Below are 27,971 nucleotides of genomic sequence, written 5' to 3'. Positions count from 1 at the left end.
GAAGAGCGATGGATTAAGACAGTCAGATGGGAGAAGATGCCAAATTTACTGTCACACTCAGAAGCTGTAATCAAAACCCCCTCACAGCTGTGATAATTCTTTTTTTTTTTTTTTTAAACTAATTCCAGGGTAATATGACAGAATAATGTTATAAAAAAAATTATATTGAGTGTAAGTTTGTCATATAAAAAAGTTTGCTAGATTTACGCTGCCAAATAAGGTGGAAATGCGTCATCACAGTCTGTGAAAAAGGTCTATTGTTGTACTTAAACACCTTTTTGTTGCACTATATTCAGAAATTTAGTGTTGTGTGTAAATATATAAATGTAAAGACAGTTTAACTTTAGGGACAGGTTTTTTTAAGTTTAGCCTAATTTTATTTCATTTCTATAAGCCTAATAGTTCTAAGTGGCTCTATCAGTCAAGTTAATACTTTAGCCAAAAGTTACTTAGGTTCATGTGACTATGAGAGGCTGCTTCACCTGCTTTTATACCCAACCATGGGCAGGGTAGAGTCTACCCACTGTGTACCCAGATTTAAGTTATCCCTGGGTAAGGAATGTTAAAGGATTAGACTTTAGGAGGTGATGTGCTGGAATGTCTGAGTGGTCAACTTTTACATTTTATTTTATTTTTTTGCAAACATGTGCATTAGGTAGTGAATCTTTCTACAGTGGTGAAGACTACAGAACTTGGTATTTAATCCAAGTTGGTTTTATTTTCCTGGCTGTCTTTGTATTTCCAGTGCCAACACAGGACCCAAATCAGTGGAATTTCTTGAATATAGAATGTGCAATATATGACTAATATATTAAGGTAGTCTAATATGTTTTGTTAATGTTTTGTTTCTGCCAGTTCTTGTGTTTGAGGATAGCTCACATGCATCTGCAAGCACTAAAATAAACTTAGCCAGGGTTTGAATAAATGAATAATAATAGGTTTATTGAGGGGGGGGAATGCATTTCATAAATGTACATTTAGTGCTAACATAGGTTATGGTAAGTTTCTCATAGTTATTATCTTTTTGTTCTGAGTTTAAATATAAATTTGTGTCTCCACATCATGGCACATTCAAGTCATACTGGTAACAATGATACAAGAATGCACTGATCACAAACAATGATTTTTATAATGTATGTTGCTTTCTGAAACATCTTCAACCTTTAAGAACCAAGAAGTCAATGTGTTTTAGCATTGATACCAGATTATAAGCTGTGTAATAACTTTGTGTCATAATATAAGTGGCTGTATCATCTTAGAAATTGTGAATTTGAAAAATGAGTACCTTGGTCATAGCAGCCAAATTTATTGCTGACTTTGAAGTAATTTTAAGCGGTTTAGTGGTCTGTTGTAGCAGTTACTATTTTTTGTCTGTAATCGTCTTGACAGAAAACCAATGCAACACATCGTGATGAAGCTTCTTTGTGCTTAAATTTGTGATGAACGTATAGAATCTTTTACTATCGCTATGCTTTAACCCTCTTTGTATCTGCCAACAGAAATGGACCAATAACAAGCTTCTACTGATTACTAAATTCTTCAAGATTGGTTCTGTTTGATAATAGCCTCCTAAACTTGAACACCAGACTATCAAAAATAAGAATTTTAACCTTCAAATATATTGTCATGTTATCATATGTTTATAATGGCCATTTTTTTTATTAAATCTGCTTCACGGAATGAAAGCAGAAATATAGCATTCCAACCTTTCCTTAAGCTCAGTCAAGAGGAAAACTGCAGATTCTAATGCCAGCAAAACAGGTTAAACAATTTTGTTCCTCTTAAAAATATCACTTCAGCCTCTCAACATTTTGTGAAATTACTGTTCCTGCCTAAGCTTGTTAATCTTAAAAAGCATTTGTGAGGCCGAGTTAGAACTTTGTGTTATTAATACTGAGGAAGGTTCCTTTCCTTCCTCAAGTATAGACAAAGAACGTCTATTTTTGAGATCTGAGATCCATAACTCCGAATGACATCTGCTGCCAAAGGATGAACAAAAAGTATTGACCTAATTAGTCTTTGTATAATTAAATAAACTTATGAGAAGAATACCAAGTCATAACATCATTTATGACAAACAAAAAGATGGGTCTATGTCTCGTTATCAGATTCAAACTCGCTATTACATTTTTCAGGTTTATCTCTGCATGAGAATGCAGCAATTAGTAAACTTACTAGTTAGAATACATACATCTTCAAAAATGATACTAAACATTGGATACGTAACATTCTTGACATTTTCCACATGTAAGTGTTCCTAAAGCAGCAATTAAAACCATTGCTTAGTTTTCAATTTAGCTAAAGTGTTTTAAGTTGATTCTTGATTGAAGATGAGTTTGTGCTATGATCACATGTGCACACGGTGCAGCTCCTTCCAGTACTCTCCAATGCCCTTTGACAGTGCTTCCTCTGCCAGACTCCGGCACTCATTTGGGGTAAAGCCCACCAGGGCTGTACCCTTTATGGCCACACCATGGAGCCCGGCCATCTCTGCAACCCGTGCTGTGATTAGTGAGGCTGGAGCATGGCAGAAGTTTTGCCCTCCAATGGTGAAGCTTGGCCAGGGTTCCTCACCATTAGTTAAAGATGGAGAACCACCCTGAATGCTCTCCACATTGCAAGCGATCTCCACAGCACCTTCATGGTGCAGGGCTAGGACCTGAACTCCAGGGATACCGTCAGGGCTGGTTTCACGAATTGCTGCTGCCACACCCCGGCCCAGAGCCAAATCCTGAGTATCGATGGTCACATTGCAGTTCATTACGTAGGGGCTGGCACCAACACCTACAGAGGGCACACTTGCTATGTATTTTGTCTGGTTTGGTCCAAACGCATTTTTTTTATTGTGATGCTAATCCATATGAAGCAATTGGACCAGTGGGCTGTGTTATTATAGCTAATAAAAAAAATGCTACCATGATGTTTCATTTTTGTTCTGTATTGTCTGATTTCAGCTTAAAAAATTTACCTGTAATGCCGAATCTCCTGATGGGCTGTGGACCTACATCTGGCTGTATGGTTGACATATCAAAGGTCTTTCTGAACCAGCCAACAACTTTTCTCCTCTGAGCCAGTCCTCGATGCTGTGGAGAATCTGCCCAACCAAACAAAAAGGCACTGGTACCTGCCACTCGTTCTGTCAGAGCCGTGGCTAATGCTAAACAAAAATTAAAACAGCAACTTGAAAGTACATACAGATGAGCACAAAATCACTTGACACATTCATATTTGAAAGTAAAAAAAAACTAAACTCAAGTATGCTAGAAATAAACAACTCCACCACTCACACTGTTTTTGATTAGGCTGTTTAGATTACTATATTGCACTAGTGTACTATATTGTATAAGAAGACTAGGCTTATATTGTACCAGTTTTTGTGCATTGCAAATGTAAGATTCTGAGAAGACATTAAAATTCCTTGTGTGTGCATGGCCACATACCCTGGGCCTCTTTACCACAATCCTCCAGGCCCACCTCCTTCCCCAGCGGATAGAGAGGCACCAGATCCACTGCGCCCATACATGGGTGAATGCCTTCATGGGCACTCATGTTAATCAGAGAGCATGCATGTTCACAAGCTGACAATACAGCCTCCCCTGAAATTGAAAATAACAAAAAAAAGAATGACCTCTTTTGAACTGTTACTCACAAAGAAATTGCACTCAGCAACAGATGTATTAAACAGGCCTGGAAGGATATGCAGAGAACTCACTTATTAGGTCAATGCTTGCAACAATAGTGATGACAGAGCGGTTGTAGTCAAAATCATTAAAGATGTTCAGCACAGTGACGCCCTCACGCTTTCTTCCTTATAATGGAAAAATCAGGACAGTTGTCACAACTTAAAGGTGCACTCAGTAATTTTTTTTCCTCATTAAAAACGTTTTACTTCAACAGAGATGAATAGTAATTTTGAAACATATGTATAAAATCATGAGCATTCGCATGAGATGAAGACTCCAGTTATATCAGTAATCTTATAAAAGCTGTTTTATTCTACATGGAAGAGGGTCCCCTCATGGGGGCTGCCATGTTAGAATCACATGACCAGTCAAATACTTCTCACTTCCCAGTAACTGCAATCTTATTAGACACTTTCACTCATGGATTCAATTAATCATGGCTGACTGTGAATAGTGAATTTCTACATTGGCATTGGAATCTGAAAACTATAGAGCTGTGTTCAGCTGTGACTTCAAGTTGTAGGCAAACCCAGAAGGCTAACTTGCCATGGGTTTCTCAGGATTTTCCTATGGGCTTTTATAATGGGAGTTTTGGATTAACGAGTTAAATAAGGTCTGTGGTAAACATTACTTGAAGATACTTGGGACATCGTTCTAGAATCTAATTACACAAAGTCATAGCTCAAACGTGAATTTTGAAGCAGCCGTGTTTTTAAAAATGTAGCCTATGTTGCTATCAAGTTGCTAAATAAGGATTACAGCTACCACAAGCATGTGACTGAACATGCCAGATGAAGCGGAATCCATTTCCATTTAAATACTTTTTATTTTAAAACACAGTGGCTTCAAAATTCACGTTTGGTGTCTGATTCTGTATAATTTATGTTGTGGAACAAAACATCCACGTATCGCCAAGTAATGTTTACCACAGACCTTATTTTACTCAGAAATCCAAAACTGTGATTATAAAAACCATTGGAAAATCCAGAGGGAACCCATGGCTAGAAAATGCTAATTCTCTTCTGGGTTTTTGGAGTTCTAAGCCATGAACTAAACCAACCAGCTCTGAGGTGAATCACGACATTACAAACTTTGATTTGAAGCAAAAAAGTATTTGAACATAAGACAGAAAGATAAATGTACAAGACTTTGTTCTTACCATCTTTCACAAGGGTACGAACTACAATCCCATGAAGCATTGCAAATAATGTAATCGAATAAAAATGCTGGAAATGTATAAAACTGATTATAAGTATAGATACAATACATTTTAAGTGTACTGCAAAATATTCCCATATATACAAATATATATGTAGTTTGAGGGTGTAGTAGAGAGACCAAATCAATTGCATAATTCACAGTGTTTCATGGAAGTGGGCGGTCGCTGCTGGACTTGTTTGGTGGGCTTTGTTGGCAGCGGTTTTATGATTCGTCTGTCTTTCTCTGATGGACCATGGGTAGTGTAGTTGTTCACCAGGAATTCCACTATGAAAGACTACTTTTAAATAATGAAGTTGAAATAACACGGACTGATGTCTTAAACAAAGGCATATACCAATGATGAACAACCTCGGAGTTCACGGTAGGTCTCTCTTTAAAGGCTTATAAGTTATAGTTAAAAATAAATTTGTCCATGGAAAAAATGAAGGGGATTTTTACTTCCGGAACCTGATTGTTGCGCTGTATTACATTTGGATGATGCTGCATCCATGCCCCTATGTGTCAGTGTAAGTCAAAGACAACTATACTGGCCAGAACAACAAACAAAAATTACTGAGTGCACCATTAATGCAATGCAAGATATTACTTTTTTTTTCTTCTGCTTTTTTTTTAATCCAAGTGCCTTCATATATCAGTGTTTAGTGACCATTTTGAAAGAATATATGATATATTAAAACATAATTACATTCAAAGTTGTAATGTGCATTAAGATTCGTGACTGAGAGGTCTTTCGTACCGTGTTTGTCGGTGATGGCTGATCTGGCCACTGTCTCCACCAGATCTCTTCTTCTAGCCTCTGAGATGTTCAGGAGACACGCAACCAGCCGCCGTCCGATAGCAGAGCAGGACATCCCTCAAGAGAGCAGAGTGGCTTTCATTTATGACAGTATGACAAAACACTCTCAGACTTATTTTATTGTTGTTTTCGCTACAAAGGTGCAAGATTGTATAATGGCATTTTTGTTCAATTGTTACCCAAGTTGACAAACGCTCGACAACCTTACATTGATCTGTGTAACAGTATGTGGACAATGGACTGTTCAACAGTCCAAAGATTATCGTTCTCGCACTAAAACGAGGCGCCGTGCTTATATTTTCCCTAACTGTCATAGACGTTATACATAATAATCATACTTGCTTTTCATGCACAACGCAGTTACTCAAAGTCATGAGATTCCAGCATATGCTCCCAGATGTTTCCGCCCCCTGAAGTTTGGTAAAAGTTCAGGAGGATATTTAAAACATGTTTGTTCTGAACTTACCGCCGTTGTGTTTTTGTTCATGCGGTCTGTCCGCATGCGTTACGAATCAGCAGCAGCGTTGCGCTTGACGTTCACAAATGGGTCTGAACTCTGCGCATGCGCAACCCTCATTTTCGTCATGAACAGGTCGCTCCCGTAAAGTGCCACTTGGCGGCGTAGAATAAACAGAAAAATATAGACCATTAATATTTTACTATCCAGAATCTTTCGAGTAATCTTTATTGGCAGGTTTAACGGCCGCTTTAAACGAGCACTAGAATATCCTGAAAGCAGCATAATAGTTTAATTCATGCGGCGTTTCTCTGTTGTCTGGTTTTGCAGTAATGGTTTCGAGCTTCATGCTTTAGATCGGGTTGTCGCTCCTCCGTATTCCTTTTGCTTATGGGAAGTACCTGACCATTAGTTGCTTGATTATCTCTGGCCACATTAGCGAGGAAGATGAGCGCTTCGGCGGGGCTGTGCGTGCCGAAGACATCATGCGCGGGTCCCGCTGTTGCGTCCGGGCTGCTCCGCCTGACTTCAGTACCTGGTTATGATCAAACCCGCGTGAATGATGTTTTACTATTAACACCCCTCACTGGAACGCAGAAAGGATGTAACAACGAGAATGAGAACTTGCGGAATGGCAATGCTCACGTAGTCTTCTTTCCCGGGGACATTCAGGTAAATTCATGACATCAATCCTGAACCTGTCACGATGGTACCACATACATCAGTGTACGTCTGTTAAGACGGTAAATATTATTCCATATTATTACATGGACACTTTCTTAACAATTATGCGTTAGCAGAGCGCTCTGGTTTGCCAATTAGGTCTGGTTATTATTTAATGCAGCTTATGATTTTGTGCCTCCAGGCCTGTTGCGCGTTATAATGCAACTGTGGTCAGCAATATGTGCCAGGACCCCATGTAAAGTACCTTTTGGATTATTCAGCAAAGTCATTTGATACAAATTAGCTTGAGTTGCAACTAATCTGGATTTCTATATTTAGTTGTTCATCAGAGGCATTGAAAAACAGGCCAACAGCAATGTGTTTATGAGGCCATACTGCAGAATAGTCTGGTTTGTTGTTGCGCAGGAGCACCAATGTCACATTACTGCAGGGTTCTGAGGAATTGCTTTAGACCTTAAGACACAATACTGTAGTCTAGACGACTCATGAAACTCCCACTGTGATCATCTCATCATGTCTTTAGATAGGATCGGATGTGTTCATTAAATATGCAGTGGCTCCAAAAAGTGCGTGGACACTTTTGGGCACCTTAAAGGGATAGTTCACCCAAAATTTGATATTCTCTCATTATTTACTCACCCTCATGCTATCCCAGATGTGTATGACTTTCTTCAGCAGAACACAAACGAAGATATTTAAAAGAATATTTCATCTCTGTAGGTTCATACAATGCAAGTGAATGGGGTCCAAAAATTTGTAGGCCCAAAAAAGCACATGAAGGCAGCATAAAAGTAATCCATATGACTCCAGTGGTTTAATCAATGTCTTCTCAAGCGATCCAATTGGTTTTGGGTGAGAACAGACCAAAATCTAACACATTTTTCACTGTACATCTTGCCATTGCAGTGTCTGGGCACGATCATGATTTCAAGCTAGATTACACTTCCTAGTGCTTGGCACATGCGCAGAGTGCTAGGTGGCTTTATAGGAAGTGTGATCGAGCTTGAAATCATGATTGCCAAGGAGACTACTGATGTCAAGATTTATAGTGACATTTTAGTTATATTTTGGTCTGTTTTCACCCAAAACTGATTGGATCTCTTCTGAAGACGTGGATTAAACCACTGGAGTCTTATGGATGACTTTTATGCTGCCTTTATGTGCTTTTTGGAGCTTTAAAGTTTTGGACCCCATTTACTTGTATTGTATGTACCTACAGAGCTGAAATATTCTTGTTTGTGCTCTGGAGAAGACAGAAAGTCATACACATCTGGGATGGCATGAGAGTTAGTAAATGATGACAGAATTTTCATTTTGGGGTGAACTATCCCTTTAAGTCACCCTTAAAAATGTCTGAATGTCATTACTTTAGCAACAAAATATCAAACAAGTTGGCAGTTACTGTCTTCATTTTCTCTTTTCTCTTCCTCTAAGCTCTTCGTTCCCTTTCTGCATTCAGTTGAAAATGTTACATGTTTTTAGCCACTCTCATTATATCACTTTCTTATTCTCGCCCAATATCTAGAACTTCCAGCAGGAAATGGCCCTCCAGCCTGATGCTGCCCCATGGCAGTCCTGGAGTCTTGAGTGTGTGGCTCTCACCCTGGGCCACCGGTTCCCTGGCTGCCATATCTGGGTCGTCCGTGCTTCCAGCATGTACCTGCACAAGTTCAGCTGCTATCAGAACTTTGTAGAGAGCAACTTATTTGGAGCACCAGAACACACTCCAGACTATGGAGCCATTCGCCACCTGAGGGCACTCCTAGGTCATGGCATGGAGCAGGCCGGCCTCCTGAATCCCTTACCCCCTCTTAGTGGTACATCCACTCCTGCCCCTCTACCTCCTGATTTTACCCTGACCCTAGTGGGCTTCAGTAAGGGATGTGTTGTTCTCAATCAGATAGTGTATGAGCTGGCTGGAGCTCGAGCAGACCCAGAACTGAAGCAGTTTCTGGACAGTATCTCAGATATGTACTGGCTGGACGGAGGGCACCCAGGTGGTAGTGAGACATGGGTGACCGATAAGTGTGCCCTGGGTGAGCTGGCATCTAGTGGGGTGGCTGTCCATGCCCATGTCACTCCTTATGAGGTAAAGGATCCGATGAGGGTATGGGTCGGATGTGAGCACCGGTGCTTTATAAAGACACTAGAGGATCTGGGTGCCTGTCTAAGCCAGAAACTACACTTTGAGGATGAGCCAGCATCCATTGAGAATCACTTCCGGGTTATTCAGGAGTTTTGACTGTTCTCGATCTATGCTTTCTCAAGTCTTAACATGGAACATATTCTTTGCAGAGTAGAAGGCTTTTTATTGCACAGATATATCAGTTAGTCAAGCACTTTGAGTCCCCAGGTGTTTGGAGAATAGTTGTATGCTGCTTCTCATTTCATGAATAGGTGGAAATATTGAAGCTCAATGACCAAACTTGTAAAACGTTTAGCTGCCTAGCAAATACGCCTTGTTGTTTGACTATTGCATCGAACTATATAGAGTGAATACTTTTATATAATACCATACTTATTTTACATAGTCCATTTGGAATGTTGAGCTTTTCAAATCATACAAACCACCACCTCCTCATGTTCTAAGTGCTCTTTTTTCCCCAGCATAGAAAGGAAAGGAGAAATTACCTGAAAATGATTATGATTCTAATTCATTTCAAAAGTAACTATTTAAATCCATATTTTTTATGTTCTTAATTTAAATCATGAGCATGAATTTTCATTCCAAGGCTGTGTTCCTAATAGTTATGTATGGATACTCTTTAATGCAAAACTTTGTCTTCTTTCTTTAGGAGCCTTGCTTCCCTAATAAGACATATTGTCTAAGATCAGTAAATTGCTTAAAGCTATTTTGTTGTAAATATTTTTCCTCCCACTATATATAAAAAATGACTGGCATGCAAATCCACTTAAAAGTCAGAAGTCATGTTACAGCCTAAACTGTAGGTTTTAATGAGTATCCACCCCGATACGATTACATTGGTTTATAATCACAAATGTGGGCTTTCTTTGATTAGCTAACAGTGTCTGATGATCTTCCACTGGAATAAATTGCATAGGTTGTTTTTGGTTAGGAAAAAAAAAACAATTATTTACCATATCGGTGGAATTTTCATAATTGCACAATATTTAACTTTGCTTAGTACCTAGATTACTAATAGATGACTATTCTCTAGGTGGCGCACTTTATCTGTCTTGAATATGTCCTATAAATATGAATATGTGGATTTTGTATGGAAACTCCTCATTGCGATTAATGTACTTCGTGCTTCATAGTCATTCCATACGTTTCCATGCTGATGTAAATAAATTAAAGTGTTGAAATGTTTTAGTGCTCTGTTTAATAAGAATTATTAACCTTAAATAATGCAATTCAAATTATGATATGACATTAAAATACATGAAATATAACTGCAAGCAGCAATGAGCGGGGTCCAAAGTGAATAGAAAAGGCAGAACATCAAAAGCACAACTCAAATGCTATTGCCATCATTGTTCAGAAGGATTTAAGAGAAATTATTACCTTAGAACAAGGAAACATATGTATAAGATTTGTTTATAAAGCAAAAAAAAATTAAATTAAAGCTGATGTAACTATTTCTGTTAAAATATTTTCAACTGCAAGTAAGCCATTCATAGGTTAATTTTCTCGATATCTAAAAACTCTTTCTGTTACGGTATGAAAAGTGCTGTTTGTTTTAAGCAAACAGTTTAGACCCGCCCCAACAACGTTATTAAACCAATGGCGTGATTTGGGGGCGGGGCTAACTCCAACGGTAGACGGGGGGCGTATGCAGAAAGCTGTTTTGATTTTTGCAGTTCCGTTTGGAACTAGTGACGCTGAAATTCTTCAGCTTTAAAATGCTAACATTTTATAACAAATTCAAATGCTTATTTAGAATTTGTTTTATCTTGAAAAAATTGGGCTGAAATTATTATCTTCATTCCTCCTATTTTCAATATATAGCTTTACTATCCTTGAACATTGTGAAAGGCAGTAGGTCTACATGTACTATATACATTTACGTGGAAACTGAGAAAAAGAAGTCTCATGGTGCATTTCAGAAATAGAAGTATTTATTATGTCCAGGTGTCAGAGAAAGTCAAAATTGTTGATATTATGCCCTTTTAAATCATTAAAATAAAACATAATGTGGATCCGTGAGGGATGTTTGATCGCTGAATTTGTTACACTTACTGTCCATAAAATCAGTAACATCAAATCTATATTAAGGGTACATCCTTTACAACTGTAGACTCTTCATGGCTATCTTAGATTGTGTAAATAAACTGAACATCATTTATTCTGATACATATATTTCAAAATACAGTTTTAATCATCAAATGAAGCATCATCCAGTATCAGTTTTCCTTTATCCTTATCCATTCTTAAGACAAATAGGAAAATTATCTACAAAGTTTATCCCTTAAATGTCCTTTTGCAAAGTTACAAAATTTGTGAAATGGCAAGCTTTCTGTAAAACCACAGTGACTGCTTTGAAATGCACTCAAAAGCCTGGCCTATTCCCTATTGAATTACAGCTTTAAATACCTCATGGCCCTAACACATTAAGGCAGTTTCTCAGGCGGGGAAAAGATTCAAGTTTTCCTTTAAGATGACAGCATACAGCGAGCACCCGGCCGTGACGAGAGCCTCTCGTCTTATGAGACAATGGCCCTATTATGAGTGCAGGCTGGTGACATCTCTGGGAAACCATAAAGCCCTGAGCACACAAACACAGATGAGCACTTCACACCTTCTTTAAACAGAGAACAAAAAGCTGAAGGCCTCAACCTTCAAGACTGAACTCTGAAATACTAACATTTCCAGTTCTAACAACCACTCAGAAAAGCAGTCAACAATATATTCAATGAAAAGAAAAAACTCCCTCTTTTGCTAGTCATTTTCATTGCGTTACTGCACACTTTGTGATGCGCAGTGTTGGGTGTAATCCAACTACAAAGTAATTAGTTCCTGTAATCTAATTGCTTTAGTCAAAAAATAAATTTTACATTCTTGTAATCAGATTAGTTAGTGATTTTCAATTAATTTAATTAGTTTTAAGTACATTATAGGGTTATGCTTATTTCTAAATGTATGTAGAATATATGAATTATGGTCCAGCAATGAGTCATTGTGAAGGAGAACTGTGAGTTGCTGAGTGTATGACTTGTGTGTAACAAAGAATGAGAAAATATAGACATTATTTTGAATTTGTTGAGTGGAAAAGTGTTTAAGAAAGCAACTTAATGTAAAGTAATTAGTAATGTGATTACGTTCTCGAAGTAATTAGTAAAGTGTTCTGACAATCTTAAATGTTTTTTTTTTTTTTTTTTTTGTGAGAAATAATTAGTAATTTGTACTGGATTACTATTTTTAAGTAATTTACCCAACACCGTGCATAATTCTTATTCTAATCTGTTTTGCACCACAATAAAGGGTTTTGCCTATTCTAACATTAATTTGTCTTCAATTCAATTTCATTACAGAATGCATATACAGTACCTTACTTTCATCAGAACCAAACATACTTTACCATCTGAACATCATCCATAAACCAATAAAATCCAAATAACAAAATTGTACATGCCCTACATACTCTAAGAGCATAAATATAACATCAACATTTTACCATTGACAGTTAACAAATTTTCTTTGCTTTTGTCTTTCTATTTACCACTGCATATACAGTCTATCCTTCATAACTAAATGCATAGCTTTGAGTTTATACAAAGATTTGACATAAAAGTGTGTACGATCTATATGCATTCCGGTACGTCAAATACAATAGTGAAAAAATGTATAATACATCCACAGAAATATGCTGTACTTGTCCTACATGAGATCAAGTGAGAGTTTCCATCTTAAAAATACAGAAACACTGCACAAAAAGGCATTCAAGAATCATATACTGGTAAACTGTGCAGTTACAGCTAACCCTGAGAACAAGGCTTGGAATGAACAAGTACTGAAACCTCCATGGTTAATGGCATTAGCTTAATACACCTCTTCAAAAAGGTAGCAAGTCAAAAAACCCTGAGTTACCTCAGACTGGAGCACTGATAAAATTAACTGTCATTTTAAGATTATGTATCATAGGCTATTTTTTTACAGCACTCCCAAAACAATAAGCTGTTAGGCCTGCTGTAGAGACTGCTAGAATGTTGCTTAAGAACAACATTCAGTGCTGAGAGAACACATTTATTATACAGAATGATGGCAGTAAAAAAGATTGATTTTCATTTTAAAAGCAATAGATACACTTGATTTACTAAATTCAATGCTGTTAAAAAAATTCTGTTTTCTCATATTTTAGTTATAATTCTCATATAATAAAGGGTTTAAGTGCTTTCCTGCATTTCCTTAGTCATTCTCTAGGAGGAAGTTCTGAGTCGGATGCCAACACATATTTGTGTAATCCAGGGTGTGTTGTGCTGAGTCACATTTTTATATAGCCCTCTGATTTTTCAATTCGACAAGAAAGAGGATGTAACACACCCATAAACTGAGGGCACTCCTGTACTGAAGCTTTTTAACAGTTTCACTTATTTTGAATTTTGAATCAATAGGGAATTTTGAAATTGAATTTTGATCATACAACCAAAACAATGAATGATTCATTTAAATCTCATCCCACTGACACTGAAACAGAAAAAAAAAACATTCTATTTTTTACAAGCTAGAAATACTCATTTTAAAATACATTGTGTGCTCTAAATCTCGAGTCCATCATTAAAGCAAAATTAAAAACCATGGAATGTGTGCTGTCGGTCATTTTCAAATCCTTCCCTTATTGTTGTTTTAAGTGGAGTAATGGAATTACTGTCGACATTAATTTGGACTAGGATCCAGAGATAATTAAATAGGTACTGAACAGCATAAAAAAAAAAAAAAAACATATTCAAATTAAACATTTAAAATCAAAATATGACATGAAAAAAACCAACCCAAATCTTGAAACAGGACAGCAACATAGATATTTAGAATATCACTATAATAATATGAATATATAATATTACACCAGACTTAAGTCTGCATCTTTGGTGTGGCCGAAGGATGGTAAAAACAGCATTAGGACAGAAGCATTTGTGCTGGTGCTGCATGGGAGAGTACTCAGGCCAACAAAAAGGACCAAAATTGAGAAATAATGCTATTCAGTGCAAGTGCAATTCCCTTTTGGATCAGTATATGTGTTCACCATCCCCTGTTGCAGACATATCCTCTTCGAAACGAAACCTCTTGGCGTGTGGAGATTCCAGAATGTTCTCTTTGTCTTCAGGGTCCTCATGTGGCGCAGACCATTTCCCACCGAAACTCCTTTCCCGGGAAGTGCGTGGGGTTACAGGGATCAGATCGGAACCTGTACAATGGAGCCACAACCAGGGATGGGTCATGCAGTCTGCTGCACTGGGACGATCCCTGACAAAGGAGAAAATAATTTGCATCAAGGACATCGTATGAGGGCCTAGGTAGCTCAGCAAGTAAAGAAGCTGACTACCACTCCTGGAGTTGTGAGTTCGAATCAAGGGCGTGCTGAGTGACTCCAGCCAGGTCTCCTAAGCAACCAAATTGGCCCGGTTGCTAGGGAGGGTAGAGTCACATGGGATAACCTCCTTGTGGTCGCTATAATGTGGTTCGCTCTCGGTGGGGCACGTGGTGAGTTGTGCATGGATGCCACGGAGAATAGCGTGAAGCCTCCACACGAGCTATGTCTCCGCGGTAATGCGCTCAACAAGCCACGTGATAAGATGCGCAGACTGACGGTCTCAGAGGCAACTGAGATTCGTCCTCCGCCACCCGGATTGAGGCGAGTCACTACGCCACCACGAGGACTTAGAGAGCATTGGGAATTGGGCATTCCAAATTGGGGAGAAAAAAATAAAATAATAATAAACAATTTATTTTTTAAAAAAGGACACCGTTGTGAGATGTGGAAACCAAAGATTAAACTATCACCCAATCAAAACGAAGAACTGGATGCTGTAGGCCATAAATAATAAGACATCAATTATTTTGAGACAGACAGTATAGATTTAATTCAATTCAGAACTACTCCCTAATGTTTCATACATATTGTCTAAGCAGTTCATTCACTTAAATATTTTTCACTATTGTGTCAATGCATGTTAAATGCAGATAAAAAGAAAATGAAACCAATGAAACATGGACTTATACTCTGTGAAAACCATTAGTTACATGATTCACTGGAGAGAAAGATGCCAATATTCACGAACTTAAATCATTTGATAAGTTAATTTGTAACCCAACTGCAGAGACTTCATGTCTTAAATGCTATAATGAATAATAAAACAATATGACCTGAATAAAAACTGATCTGGAAATCTTATATGACTAACAATAAAGCTATTTATCAAGGGTTAATAATACGTGCAGTACAACAATTGTGGTTATCAAATAAGCTTCACTTCCTCATACAGTCTTAAATGAGAGTCGCTCAGACTCAAGGGCAGACTCACTCTGGTGCTTTGACTAGCAGTTTCCGGATGAAGTCGACAGCCAGCTCAGAGACCCTGGAGAAGGCCTCTCTGCTGTAGTCCACATTCACCTGGGATACGTTTAGGAAGGTCTCCTGTTTATCATCGCCTGCAAAGGGAGACTCGCCTGTCACCAGCATGTAGGCTATCACACCCACACTCCTGAAGTCAGTGGACACACAAACACACACAGTTTAAAAGTGAAATCATCTTTGGCACAGGAACATAAAAAGGCAATGACGTATGTGGTAACAAACATGGCATATCTGTCATTAGAAGTAACTGTTTTGAATGAAGTGGCTTATTCACTTCATATCTGTTTTGTTATACAATAAAACAATGGTAAAGGCTGAGGGTGAGGTAATCTTATTTTTGGCTTGGGCTACACAATGCCTCCAAACATTTATGATGTCCTTGAGATTGAGAAAGTTCTATTTTTGTTCCTTTATGGAATATAATTATGGTTGTGAATATGGAGCTAGGGCTACAATATTCAATATACTAATGAAATAGATTAAGACTTACCAAAGGTCTGTTGCCGTTGTGATTGGCTCATAGTTTAGGATCTCAGGGGCTGGATAGGATTTAAAAAATACTTAATCATCAGCTTTCATTGAAGGTGAACTCTTCTGATGTGATGATGCCATTAACATGTTTTGAAGATGTATGGTCACGGCATGAACCTTACCTACATACTCAGGGGTGCCCAGAATTTCTCTGAGTTCTCCAGCTGAACCCAACCTGCGGGCCAGTCCAAAATCCACAATCTTTATATCCCCCAATGGGCTCAGACTGGTGAGGAGAATGTTCTGGGGCTAAAGGGATAAGGAAAAAGAACATTATTAAAAAAAAAAAAATACAATTAAGATGAGATGGTTCTACAGAAGATAGGTATAATCTTTTTAATTTGAATCAGAGCCAGAACATAGTTAAATAAATATTCTGGGTTTTAATACAAGTTAAGTTCAGTTGACAGCATTCGTGGAATAATGTTGATTACCACAAAAAATAATTTCGACTCATCCATCCATTTCTTTAAATAAAGCAAAAATCAAAGTTACAGTGAGGCACATACAATGGAAGTGAATGGGGTACAATTTTGGAGGGTTTAAAGGCAGAAATTTGAAGCTTATAATTTTATAAAAGCACCTACATTAATTCATCTGTTAAAACACGTGTATTATTTGAACTGTAAAGGTGTTCAATTCATAATTGTTTCAGCTGTCTTAGGGTTTGTTGACAACATCATCATGGCAATGAAGTTGGCTATAACTTTACACAGAAAAGGTTTGTAAGTAATTTTATCAAACTAAAATCATCTTAACACACATATTGTTTACATCTTGTGGCTATACGTGTGAAACAGTCACTTTTAACGTTTATGGATTGGCCCCATTCACTTCCATTTTAAGTGCCTCATTGTAACCCAGATTTGTGCTTTTTTAAACAAAAAGGGGCCAGTCAAAATGCATTTTTGTGGTAATCAATATCATGCCACAAATGCTGTGGATTGAACTTAACTTTAATAAAACCTGGAATATTCCTTTAAAAGTAAGGCCAGAATGTCTGTAAAGAACGTGTCCATTGAAGGGCCACTGTCAATGAGGGAGTTAAAAACAGCAGTCTTTCTGACCTTCAAGTCCAGGTGGACCACACTGCTCTGGTGTAGTAGATGAATTCCCTCTAGCGTCTGTCTGATCAGACGAGTGATCTGACCCTCGGGCAGCAGTTCCTCTGACACACAGTGGTCAAATATCTCACCACCCGCCGCACTGACAAAGACATGTAGAATTATTCTTAGTGCCGAAATAATTTTCTTTATTTTTTATCCCCAATTTGGACTGCCCAATTCCCAATGTGCTCTAAGTCCTCGCGGTGGCGTAGTGACTCGCCTCAATCCAGGTGGCGGAGGACGAATCTCAGTTGCTTCCGCGTCTGAGACCATCAATCTGCCCATCTTATCACGTGGCTTGTTGAGCGCATTACCACGGAGACATATTGCTTGTGGAGGCTTCACATTATTCTCCGCGGCATCCACGCACAACTCACCACTCGCCCCACCGAGAGGGAACCACATTATAGCGACAACGAGGAAGTTACCCCACGTGGCTCTACCCAACCTAGCAACCGAGCCAATTTGGTTGCTTAGGAGACTTGGCTGGAGTCACTCAGCATGCCCTGGATTCGAACTCATGACTCCAGGGGTGGTAGTCAGTGTCTTTACTCGCTAAACTACCCAGGCCCCCTTAGTACTGAAATCATTAAGAATGAGCAACAATCATTAGTTGATGTATCTCAACTCAGTACTCACTATTCTAGCAGTAAAACGATCTCATGATCAGTCTCATACACAGCGTGAAGGTTCACCACACGAGGGTTGTTCTTTGCTGCCTCTAAAACAGCGATCTCATGAACGACCTCAGCTCTGCAGTCACGACCTCGTCGCCGCTTCTTGATGAACTTTGCAGCAAAGACTTTCCCTGTGGGCTTTTCCACACACCTCTTCACTACTGCAAACTTCCCCCTAAGGCAGACAAAGAGAGAGGAAAAAGAGGTAGAGAAAGAATGAAAGAGAGATGGTCATGACTAGTGGTCAACCGATATGGCTTTTTTAATGGCCGATGCTGATATCCAGAGAGCAGGGTGGCCGATAGACCGATATATCACACAATTTAATATAGTAAATAAAAACATAAAATTGGTATAATTTCTTTTTATTTTTACACTATATTTACTCAATTTCACGCAAAACTAAAAAATATTGTATTTTAAATGGTAGATGGTAGTTTCTTCAGATTTCTGTTTAGTCATCAAATGTTAGTAATTTATTTGCACATGAAGAAATTGTTAATATATTAGGAAGAAGGAAATAACAGTACACACAGTAGTCCAGCAACCATGGATGGCATGTCCACATTAGCAATTGCATTTACTCAAAAAATACAGAATCAAACCAATTGTACATACAGTGCATAGTGATTAAGACATTTACTTATAGCAAATGTGAAGCTCTTTAACCTTGGGCTGCATCCGAAAACGTAGGCAGCTGACCTGCTACCTTGCTGCCTAATCAGTTAAAGGCTTAACTGACATCTGTTTTATTTTGAAGGAAACTGGTCTCCGAACAGTTTGAAAAGCACCTTAATTTCATTCGACCTCCATATACAGCCTCCGGAGGCAGCATTTACCTGGTTTCGGACGCAGCCTTGAAGTTGCACTCACAGGCTTGTGCGTGATCTTCAATCTCCTGACAGTTTAAACGGCCTGGAACGCCTGCTTGGATTATCATGGACAGACTGTCATAATTTGTGAATCAGAGGCACTTTTGATCCTGATCCGGAAGTTTTGATTCTGGCTGACAGAATACGTGCTTTAAAGGAAGATATTAGATGAGCGCTCGACAGGAAGAAAACGCTGGATTTTCATGAGGTTCGTGAATTACAAGATATCTGCATATTTGCAAACGGTATATAATAGAAGTTTTATTGATATTTGCCTTTTATCATTAGAAAATAAAGTTAAAAGTGACAGGGAACTGCTGAGGAGAGGCTGATAGAATACGTGCTTTTGAGGTAAATAAATGAGCACTCCACAGGATGCTGGATCTGCTGAAGTTGTGTGAGGTTGGTTTATTACACCTGTTTAAACGAGATATCTGCATATTTGCAAACGGTATATAATACAAGTTTTACTGATATTTGCCTTTTATCATTAGAAAAAGTTAAACGTGACAGTGAACTGCTGAGAAGAGGCTGACAGAATACGTGCTTAGAGGTAAATAAATGAGCACTCCACAGGATGCTGGATCTGCTGAAGTTGGTTTATTATATCTGTTTAAACGAGATATGCGAATATCTGCAGATGTATATGATATTAGTTTTATTGATATGTGCCTTTTTATCATTAGACAAGACAGTTAAAAGTTACAGGGAACTGTTGAGGAGAGAGAGGGAGAATGAAACAGGCAAACACTAACATTATGAGCTCAAATTCGTCTGCCATGGCTCTGATATGCAGACCGTTTAAATGAGACTGTGTTGCACACCGGTCTATTATTGTAGTAACACGATGGCACGTAACAACAAAACGAACCATGACTGGACGTTTACATGTCTCAGTCGCTTCACATGCAAGCAGGCAATTTTTGGCGCCCTCAAGAATTTTTTTATTTTTTTATATTTTAAATCGGACAAACAGGGAACTTTATCGGCCGATGCCGATAATTAAAAAAGTTGCGATATATCGTCGACCACTAGTCATGACTGTGACGGAGACAAATGTGACAAGGGGGAATTTTGAGGAATAAAATGAGTAATTATACAACAGTTAGTTCTACTCCTTGAATTTAATTGGCCAGGTGACATTCCAAGAGTGCTGATATTCAGAATAACAGCACTAAGATGCTACACTATTTGTATCACTTCGCTTCTCTGTGTTCACCGCTTTCCAAATAGTGGTGGGGATTGTGATTGTTCATTTTGATTTTGTTCATTAATTTGTTCAGTGACCATTCCTGCAATTACATCTTTCTACCAGAAGCTGGCAACAAATGAGCAAATTTTATGTTATGAGTGAGTTATCATTTACTCAACCTCAGGCCATCCCAAATGTGTATGACTTTCTTTCTTCTGCAGAACACAAATTAAGATTTTTAGAAGAATATCTCAGCTCTGTAGGTCCATACAATGCAAGTGCATTGTGGCCAGAACTTTGAAGCTCTAAAAATCACATAAGGGTGCCATACACGTAAACTCCAGTGGTTTCATATAAAGTATGGTCTACTGAAGTGATCCAATCTGTTTTGGGGAGAACAGACCCAAATAGAACTCCTTTTTCACTATAAAGTTTCACGATCACTTTCACTTTCTGACTGTGAAAGAATGTGAAAATGGAGATTTATAATAAAAAGGATTTAAATGTTGATCTGTTTCTCACTCAAAGCAATCATATCGCTTTATAAGACATTAATTTAACCACTGGAGTCGTGTGGATTACATTTATGTTGCCTTTTTGTGCTTTTTGAAGCATCAAAGTTCTGGCCACAATTAACTTGCATTGTGAGGACCTACAGAGCTGAAATATTATTCTAAAAATCTTCGTTTGTGTCTGCAGAAGAAAGAAAGTCATACACATCTGGGATTTCTCGTTCACAAAAATAAAAGTGAACAAGGGTGATTCATTCAAAAACACAAATTAATTTACATTGGAAATACCACTGATTTGAAACCAGAGTTTGAGAGCAGTGCAGAAAGCGGAGTTGTGCTTGATTCTTTAGCTGTTTTAGGAACTATTTTTGCTGGTGGAGAAAAACATTTATTGAATTAACTGGTCAAATTTATGTCTGAAAAATAAGTTTTTCAATGTTATTTACTTGTTCGTTGAATTGTTCTATAAAAGCAATATCACACTCCCAATCGTGCTGTTGTGCTGATATTCATAACAACAGCACCCTTGCTCCTATGATGCTGATTTACGTTCATTTCTAATATCTGGGTTTTGAAATGCTTCCAATGCACTGATTTGTCACAGATTGTGCAAACACTCTGTCACAACTTTCAGTTCTCTCATTCACACAAAAGCTGTCTGAATGAGAGAACTGAATGAGTCAAATCCTTAAAAATCCAATAGATGTTTTATGTTAGGTAAGATGATTTATGTGGGCTGATGTTTTCTCTAATTTAGGGCATGGTCACATTAAGCCACACTTCAAAATTTAAGTCACTGCATTAGATAACAAAATATAAAGCCACGTGTCATCTATTTCAAAGAAAGACTGAAAAACGCTGTCAAATGCAAGTGGAAGATGTCCATAGTTAATGTGATGAAATACACCTGTGGTTACTCCATCACTTCACAAACTCAACCTCACAATTCTGTGTTCTGACTTCTGCCTGTATTTGTCACCTTGTCTACCAAACAACATCTGTTGTTTGATGCTCATACTGTATGCTCATCTGAATCCTGGAAGCAATTCAGTCAAATTTCTTGTATAAGGGTTCCCACTCCTTTTGACCAATGAATTTCCATGACTATTCCAGTCATTCATGATTACTGGACAAGACTTTTTGAACATTTTAAAGACATTCCCCTCACAAAGAGCAATTTATAGACAAAAAAATACTTTTTAACTGAGCATAACCAGAGACAAATTGTAATTACAATTTTAGGGTTTTTCCTGCATTACCTTTTTTCCCTGTATTACCTTTTTTCCCTGTATTGACTGAATTCAACTGGAACTCAATCCACTTGATATCGCTGTGCAGACCACAAAACTAACACAACCAATTTGAACATTACTGAGAAGTTTTTAACTTTAAAGCGCTATGGAGGGAGTCATTTCAAATGGCTAGACACCCCGACATTCTAACCACCACTGATGAGGAAAACAGCTACAACACTGTGTCGTGCACCAAAGGGTTTTTAAAGTACACATCATCACCCTTACTCAAATTTATCATGGTAAACTGTAACAGAAATTTCAAATAAATTATTTCTCAGGGAGAATCTATGAGATTTAATTTAAATTTTGTTATGTATATTATTTTACTTTAGTCAATACCATAGCAAGGAGCCATCCATGGTTGTACCGGTGGTTATGACATTACAAATGCCACAATGGAATAACTATAAGCATAAGGGCAAGTAAAATGTAGAATAAAGGGCTTTATAGTCAAGACCTCCAATAATTATGAACGCATTATAAGCAAAGTTGTCCTCCTCTGTAATATATCTCTCATGATTTACTCACCTTTAAACCATCCCAGATGTGTATGACTTTCCTTCTTCAGTGAACCAAAAGAAATATTTTTATAAGCACATTTCAGCTCTGTATGTCCATGCATTGCAAGTTAATGGGTGCCAGCTGTTTGATGGTCCAAAAGTCATATTTAGGTAGCATAGAAGTAATCCACATGACTCCAGTTGATCAATTAATGTCTTCTGATGCAAATCGATAGGATTGCGTAAAAAATAAACAGATAATTAAAACTTTGTAACTTTCAATCTCTCTGAGATGCTGTTTGAAAAGACCTAACTCTCGCGTGCTGTTCGTTCCTCTGTAGTAAACAAAGCGTGAGCTTAAGACTTCGAGAAAAAGCGCCATCGCGCTTACGTCACGTGACAGCTCCGTTATGCATCAACTGCTAGCAGGAAGTGGGTTTTTTTTAAGTTAATAAAGTTTTAATTATCTATTTATTTTTACACAATCCTATTGATTAGCTTCAGAAGACATTAATTGATCGACTGGAGTCGTGTGGATTACTTTTATGCTGCCTAAATATGCCTTTTGGACCGTCAGACAGCTGGCACCCATTCACTTGCATTGTATGGACATACAGAGCTGAAATGTGCTTATAAAAATATTTCTTTTGGTTCACTGAAGAAGGAAAGTCATACACACCTGTGATGGCTTAAAGGTGAGTCAATCTTGAGAGAATTGAAATTTTTTTGTGTGAACTATTCCTTTAAGAACCTGATGAAAACATATCTGTTAAGTAGTCTCACCTTAGTAAGATGCTGTATTATTGTACAGTCATAATAGTATAACTAGCACTATAGAAATAAGGTGTTCATTAAATTAAGTTTAGTTTGATTTCCCATAGCACCTCGAAGTAATTTTTTTTTTAAAAAATCAACTCACTGAGCACTTTATTAGGAACACCTGTACACCTCCTTATAGAGCTGTTCAGCCATGACATCTATTTGTAGTCGAACCCAGAAGTCTAAGGTACCCTGGGGATTTTCTTATGGGTTTTTATAATGGGGTTTTTGAATTTATATGTAGAATAAGGTCTGTGATAAACATTACTTGAAATACCTGGACGTTTTGTTCTACAATATAAATTACACACAATCACACCTCAAACATGAATTTTGAAGCCACCGTGTGGTTTAAAAAAAAAAAGTATGTAATTAAATACGACTTCAAAATTCACGTTTGAGGCATGACTGTGTGTAATTTATGTTGTAGACACGTTTTGTCAAGTAATGTTTACCACAGACCTTATTTTTCTCATAAATTCAAAACCCCATTATAAAAACCCATAGGAAAATCCCCAGGGAACCCATGCCAAATTCTCTTCCGGGTTTTTGGACTACAAGCTGAACAGCTCTATTCATGCGATTATCTAATCAGCCAATTGTGTGGCAGCAGTCCAATGCAAAAAAAATCATGTAGATATGGGTCAGGAGTTTCAGTTAATCTTCACATAAACTGTGAAAATGTGATCTCAGTGATTTCGACCGTGGCATGGTTGTTGGTGCCAGATGGGCTGGTTTGAGTATTTCTGTAACTACTGGCCTCCTGGGATTTTCACGCACAAACAGTCTCTAGAGTTTACTCAGAATGGTGCCAAAAAAAAAAACATTCAGTGAGTGGCAGTTCTGCAGATGGAAACACCTTATTGACAGGGGTGTAACGATCCATCAATCTGGATCGATGCTTCTATCCAATAACCAACGATCCAATGTGTAAATATCTAGAATTTTTTTTAAGATGCACCTTTACTTTAATACTCTCATGTCAGCCACGTCCATATGCATTTCCGTCAGGTGAATTTATGAGCGCTAAATATGCTTTTCATGTGGGACAAGGATGTGCGCAGGGTCTGTGAAGCCAAATTGCGTTCTGCTATCCATGCGTGTGCGCCCACCGAGCTTCTCGTGAAATGCGAGCTCCAGACAGGTGACCGGATCAGTGCGAGCGCATCAACCAGGCGCTCCTTAAAATGTGAGCTCTCGTGAGAAACGCAGAGCGGCTCACATGTGCGATTAATTCGGGCTTCCATCGATATCGTTGCGCATGCGACCCATTTGAACTTTACATGAGAATTTGCTATTTTGAAGCACCATGGAGCAGTTCAACCATCATGTGAAACGTCTTAACAACGCCGAAATTCTGAACAGCACAAAGGACAGAGAAATCACCTACTGCCCAGCACTAACATCAGTTATAAAACTTTACACATCAACACGCTTACTAACATTTATCCCAGTTAAGAATTTTTCCATTACAACTGTGGAAGTTTTAGCCAAGAAAACCACAGATAGCACGGATAGATGGAAACAAGTCATGGGTATGTAAGTATTTTGAACTGGATTAAACTGAAAAATAATCAGTAATCAAACGAGTGATGATCACTTGTGTGTGACTTTATTTTTAATATTATTATCTGTAACTTATTTTGTTGTGGATGTCCCAATGTGGATACTAAATCTGCACTTTTCAGAGAGCTCAATAAAAAAATATTAAAATTATATTTTGGTTGCATTTGAGGTTGCAATTTAATTGATTGTGTAAAATGGGTACATAATATCGGAATATCGATCACAGGGCCCTGAATCAAATCAAATCGAAATTGTATCGTGGCAGACTTTGACGTATCGACAAATATTGGATCACAGGCCAAGAGAAGCGATAGAAGATCGTATTGTGATGAAACGTATGATTTACACCCCTACTTATTGATGAGAGAGGTCAACGGAGAATGGCCAGACTGGTTCAAGCTGACAGAAATCTACGGTAACTCAGATAACTCCTCTGTACAATTGTAGTGAGCAGAATAGAATCTCAGAATGCACGTCAAATCTCAAGGCGAATGGACTACAAACAGCAGAAGACCACTTTAGGCACTTTAATAGGACCATAGTGTTCCTAATAAAGTGTTCAGAGTGTAATTATGTCAAAAATTAATTAACTGCAATTATATAATAAAAGAACTTTGTGCATGAGGCCGTGTACATCAGCCACCATCGAAGACCATTTCTGACCCACAAAAAACCCTGCAATATACTTATTCTATGTGAATATAATTTTATCTCAATTTCCATGACTTTATTAATGACTTTATTAACTTCCATGTCTGGAAATCACCATTTTAAAAATCCCTGATATGCCCATTTTCCATGATCTTGGCAATGACTCTGTTGTAAATGCAAGCTTACTTGGCTTTAAGATGAAACTGCTCTACTATTTTAACAACTTTGCTAGTATAACCGCTTTCACATGAAAACTCTTCAAGCACACCACATGGAAAAATTCACAGAATTCACACACATTTTACAGCTTTTGTTTCACAGAACTGCACCCTCCTCCTCACATACCAAAATAACTTCATACTGGTGGGTTAAATGCTGTAAGTGAACAGTGAAATCATTTCCTGTTAAACAACACAGCCTGAAGTGTACAAAAACTGCTTATGGCTGTATGCAAATGGTGTTAGAGGAACAGGGTGAGAGAAAAAGCGGAAGAGACCAATGACAATTCCCCTTTCTCGGTATTCACATTACAATCTACAACACAGCACAAACTGAGTCTGGTTCCCACATGGGTTTCCTTCCTGCAAGCTCCAAAGCCTTGCTATAAAGATTTAGCAATGACACACACACACACACACACACACACACACACATACAAACAAACAGAAACACACTCATATTAGTCACAGTCCACTGAGCAAGGCCATTCTAATCCTGAATAGCTAGGACGGACTCCATTAACCAGATAAACACTGGCTTCATAAGGAAGCCTTCACACTCAGGCCATAAGGCACTTTTCAAATCAGGATCCTGTTGCAAAATGTACATACAGCCATGAGAATGGCAATGAATCAAAGGCATCCATCCTCAGTGGTTCTCTGGGGTCTTAAATGGGTCACTGGTCTGTTCCAATAGGTTGTGGACAGCAAGCAAAAACAGTGCTAAATACAAACTAACCATATGATCGTGCATAAGATAGCAAAACAATAAGGCTTAAATGGAAGGAGAAAATGCTTCCCATATCTATTACTTGAGATTGGCTGTGCATTCAGTCAGCCTTTATAGTATGTTTTGGTGCAAATGAATCTGTCACTTGGAAATATAGCTAATATACTAATACAGTATTCGGTCCAATGTTTGTTCCATGTGTTAAGCAGGTACATCACACTTTTGCTGTTGTTTTTCCATTTAAAAAAAGTATAACTCTTCTGAGAATGCTATGTAAAGGTAATGCTTATGCATATTTTTGGTCCTATGCAGTTCATTGTAATATTCATACATTTCAACGTTTTTATTTTTGTATAATAAACAATGTTGGAAAAAAAAATCTACTGCTTTAGTTCATATATCTGCTAATAATCATCTGAAACCTTAACACCTTCCCTCACTGCTTATTTTAAAGACATACATTGACAGTTGTCATGAAATTAAATAATATGTATACCAAAGATCAAGCGTGTTAGAGCAACAGGATAGGACATTAGAAAAATATAGGCTATACTTCTGCGAAAAAATACCTAGTGCTAATTTTGGGCCTATTTGTGTCAGATAATTCCAAGAATATATGACAGAACAGCTTTGTAACTTTTTTCAGCAGATTTTACAACATACAAATTAGTATTCACATGGCTTCAAATCAATTCAATTTAATTTAGGAGTTAGTGTTGTTCATCAAGACACATAGAAACACAATGGTATCCTCAAATGAAGCATTTAAAGACTAAAACACATTTCTGGACACACAGATTTAGTAATAATGAGTATTATGACTATTGCACACCTGCCCAGCTCGTTGCTCATGTCAAACACAGCGTCCAGAGGATCCGTGTGGATCTGTGTGTTGATCTCTGACAGCAGAACCGTGGATCCACTGCGACTGTCCAACCTTCTCCGGGCCATCACCACTACACTCCAACCGGCCAGTATCCAGTGAACTGTGTTGACTGGTTGTTATCACTTCACAAGCACACAACTCATGTTCAGACTCGCCACCAGGAAGGGGAAAAAAAACACCCACTACCGACCTCTTAACGTGATGAATTCGCCGTTAACGGTGAAAGAGTTAAAAAAAAAAAAAAAGAATTAAGTTCGCTGTTCTTTACTATTCTGTAGAAAGTAAACAAAGCCGCTTCACTGGAGTAGGTTTAGTTGAGTTTGTTGTTTATACACGATAACAGATGCTAGTCTCCAGCAGCTAGCACAGCTTAGCTCGCGTAGCCCTCAAAGAATCAGCTAAAACTCTCCGATTAAACTCTGTCCTTCACATACAGACAAGTTCTCATTTTGTTCAAAACCGACGGCGACAGCCAGCGCTTAAGTTCGACACTAAAGTTCGGAGCGGACACTTTTCCTCTTCCCACGAGAATAACAACTGTATTTCAACATAGAAACTACATGAAATAAAGTCCGAAGGCAGGGTAAACATTAATTTAGTAACTGCGTTTCAATGTGAGTCGAATTCGGCAAAGTTCCGGATTCGTAGATTCAGCTCTTGTCATCTGCCGGTTCTTCGTTTTCAAATTCAGCTTGTATGGCAGTACAAACAGCGGGGCGCTACGTCACCACCATCGTCATCATAATCATCATCATTATCATTGTCATTGCTTCAAGTATACGCTGCAGACCATACCTCTTGTTCTTATGGCACTGAATGAAAATAGATAGATAGATAGATAGATAGATAGATAGATAGATAGATAGATAGATAGATAGATAGATAGATATACAGACAGACAGACAGACAGACAGACAGACCTCTTGTTCTCATGGCACTGAATGAAGATAGATAGATAGATAGATAGATGGATAGATAGACAGACAGACAGACAGACAGACATACATACCTCTTGTTCTTATGGCACTGAATGAAGATAGA

At 38.0% G+C, this 27,971-nt stretch overlaps 3 protein-coding genes across 7 annotated transcripts; 1 reads left to right on the top strand and 2 right to left on the bottom strand.

Annotated features, from left to right (window-relative positions):
- Positions 1–147: 147 nt before the first annotated feature.
- Positions 148–6,239, bottom strand: ftcdnl1 (formiminotransferase cyclodeaminase N-terminal like 1). 4 transcript variants are annotated; one of them, XM_051708165.1, is made up of 6 exons: positions 6,167–6,239; positions 5,641–5,757; positions 3,713–3,808; positions 3,441–3,596; positions 2,969–3,157; positions 148–2,784 (listed from the first exon to the last, which is right to left on the bottom strand). In XM_051708165.1, the coding sequence occupies exons 2-6, from the start codon at positions 5,753–5,755 to the stop codon at positions 2,348–2,350; spliced, it is 993 nt and encodes a 330-aa protein (XP_051564125.1). In that variant the 5' UTR covers positions 5,756–5,757; positions 6,167–6,239; the 3' UTR covers positions 148–2,347. The 4 variants fall into 4 exon arrangements, with proteins under 4 accessions (XP_051564125.1, XP_051564123.1, XP_051564124.1 ...); XM_051708163.1 differs by having other exon boundaries at positions 6,043–6,201; XM_051708164.1 differs by having other exon boundaries at positions 6,039–6,183.
- On the top strand, positions 5,682–13,525 carry LOC127446869 (mitochondrial protein C2orf69 homolog). 2 transcript variants are annotated; one of them, XM_051708168.1, is made up of 2 exons: positions 5,682–5,790; positions 8,367–13,525. In XM_051708168.1, exons 1-2 carry the CDS (start codon positions 5,785–5,787, stop codon positions 9,081–9,083), a joined length of 723 nt encoding a protein of 240 aa, XP_051564128.1. In that variant the 5' UTR covers positions 5,682–5,784; the 3' UTR covers positions 9,084–13,525. The 2 variants fall into 2 exon arrangements, with proteins under 2 accessions (XP_051564128.1, XP_051564127.1); XM_051708167.1 differs by lacking the exon at positions 5,682–5,790 and adding an exon at positions 6,289–6,829.
- LOC127446867 (serine/threonine-protein kinase 17B-like) lies at positions 12,947–27,639 on the bottom strand. Its single transcript, XM_051708162.1, has 7 exons — positions 26,877–27,639; positions 17,652–17,864; positions 16,974–17,112; positions 16,029–16,155; positions 15,866–15,914; positions 15,323–15,502; positions 12,947–14,264 (listed from the first exon to the last, which is right to left on the bottom strand). Exons 1-7 carry the CDS (start codon positions 26,993–26,995, stop codon positions 14,027–14,029), a joined length of 1,065 nt encoding a protein of 354 aa, XP_051564122.1. The 5' UTR covers positions 26,996–27,639; the 3' UTR covers positions 12,947–14,026.
- Between the last annotated feature and the right edge of the window lie 332 nt (positions 27,640–27,971).

The sequence above is a fragment of the Myxocyprinus asiaticus genome, chromosome 10 (genome assembly GCF_019703515.2).
Source record: "Myxocyprinus asiaticus isolate MX2 ecotype Aquarium Trade chromosome 10, UBuf_Myxa_2, whole genome shotgun sequence".
In the NCBI taxonomy this organism is placed as follows: Eukaryota; Metazoa; Chordata; class Actinopteri; order Cypriniformes; family Catostomidae; genus Myxocyprinus; species Myxocyprinus asiaticus.
The sequence above is the reverse complement of the archived record's forward strand: the minus strand, read 5'-3'. Positions and strand labels throughout refer to the sequence as shown.

What these genes read in the sequence shown, in the direction of transcription:
- ftcdnl1 (XM_051708163.1), bottom strand. An exon ending in TGCAAGCATTGACCTAATAA is followed by an intron (nt 3,597 to 3,712) that starts GTGAGTTCTCTG and finishes TTTCAATTTCAG; the next exon opens with GGGAGGCTGTATTGTCAGCT. An exon ending in TTGTGGTAAAGAGGCCCAGG is followed by an intron (nt 3,158 to 3,440) that starts GTATGTGGCCAT and finishes ATTTTTGTTTAG; the next exon opens with CATTAGCCACGGCTCTGACA.
- LOC127446869 (XM_051708167.1), top strand. Translation starts at nt 6,605, where the DNA reads ATGAGCGCTTCGGCGGGGCTGTGCGTGCCGAAGACATCATGCGCGGGT. An exon ending in TCTTTCCCGGGGACATTCAG is followed by an intron (nt 6,830 to 8,366) that starts GTAAATTCATGA and finishes CCCAATATCTAG; the next exon opens with AACTTCCAGCAGGAAATGGC.
- LOC127446867 (XM_051708162.1), bottom strand. Translation starts at nt 26,995, where the DNA reads ATGGCCCGGAGAAGGTTGGACAGTCGCAGTGGATCCACGGTTCTGCTG. An exon ending in TGGTCCACCTGGACTTGAAG is followed by an intron (nt 16,156 to 16,973) that starts GTCAGAAAGACT and finishes TTATCCCTTTAG; the next exon opens with CCCCAGAACATTCTCCTCAC. An exon ending in ACAACGGCAACAGACCTTTG is followed by an intron (nt 15,503 to 15,865) that starts GTAAGTCTTAAT and finishes CACTGACTTCAG; the next exon opens with GAGTGTGGGTGTGATAGCCT.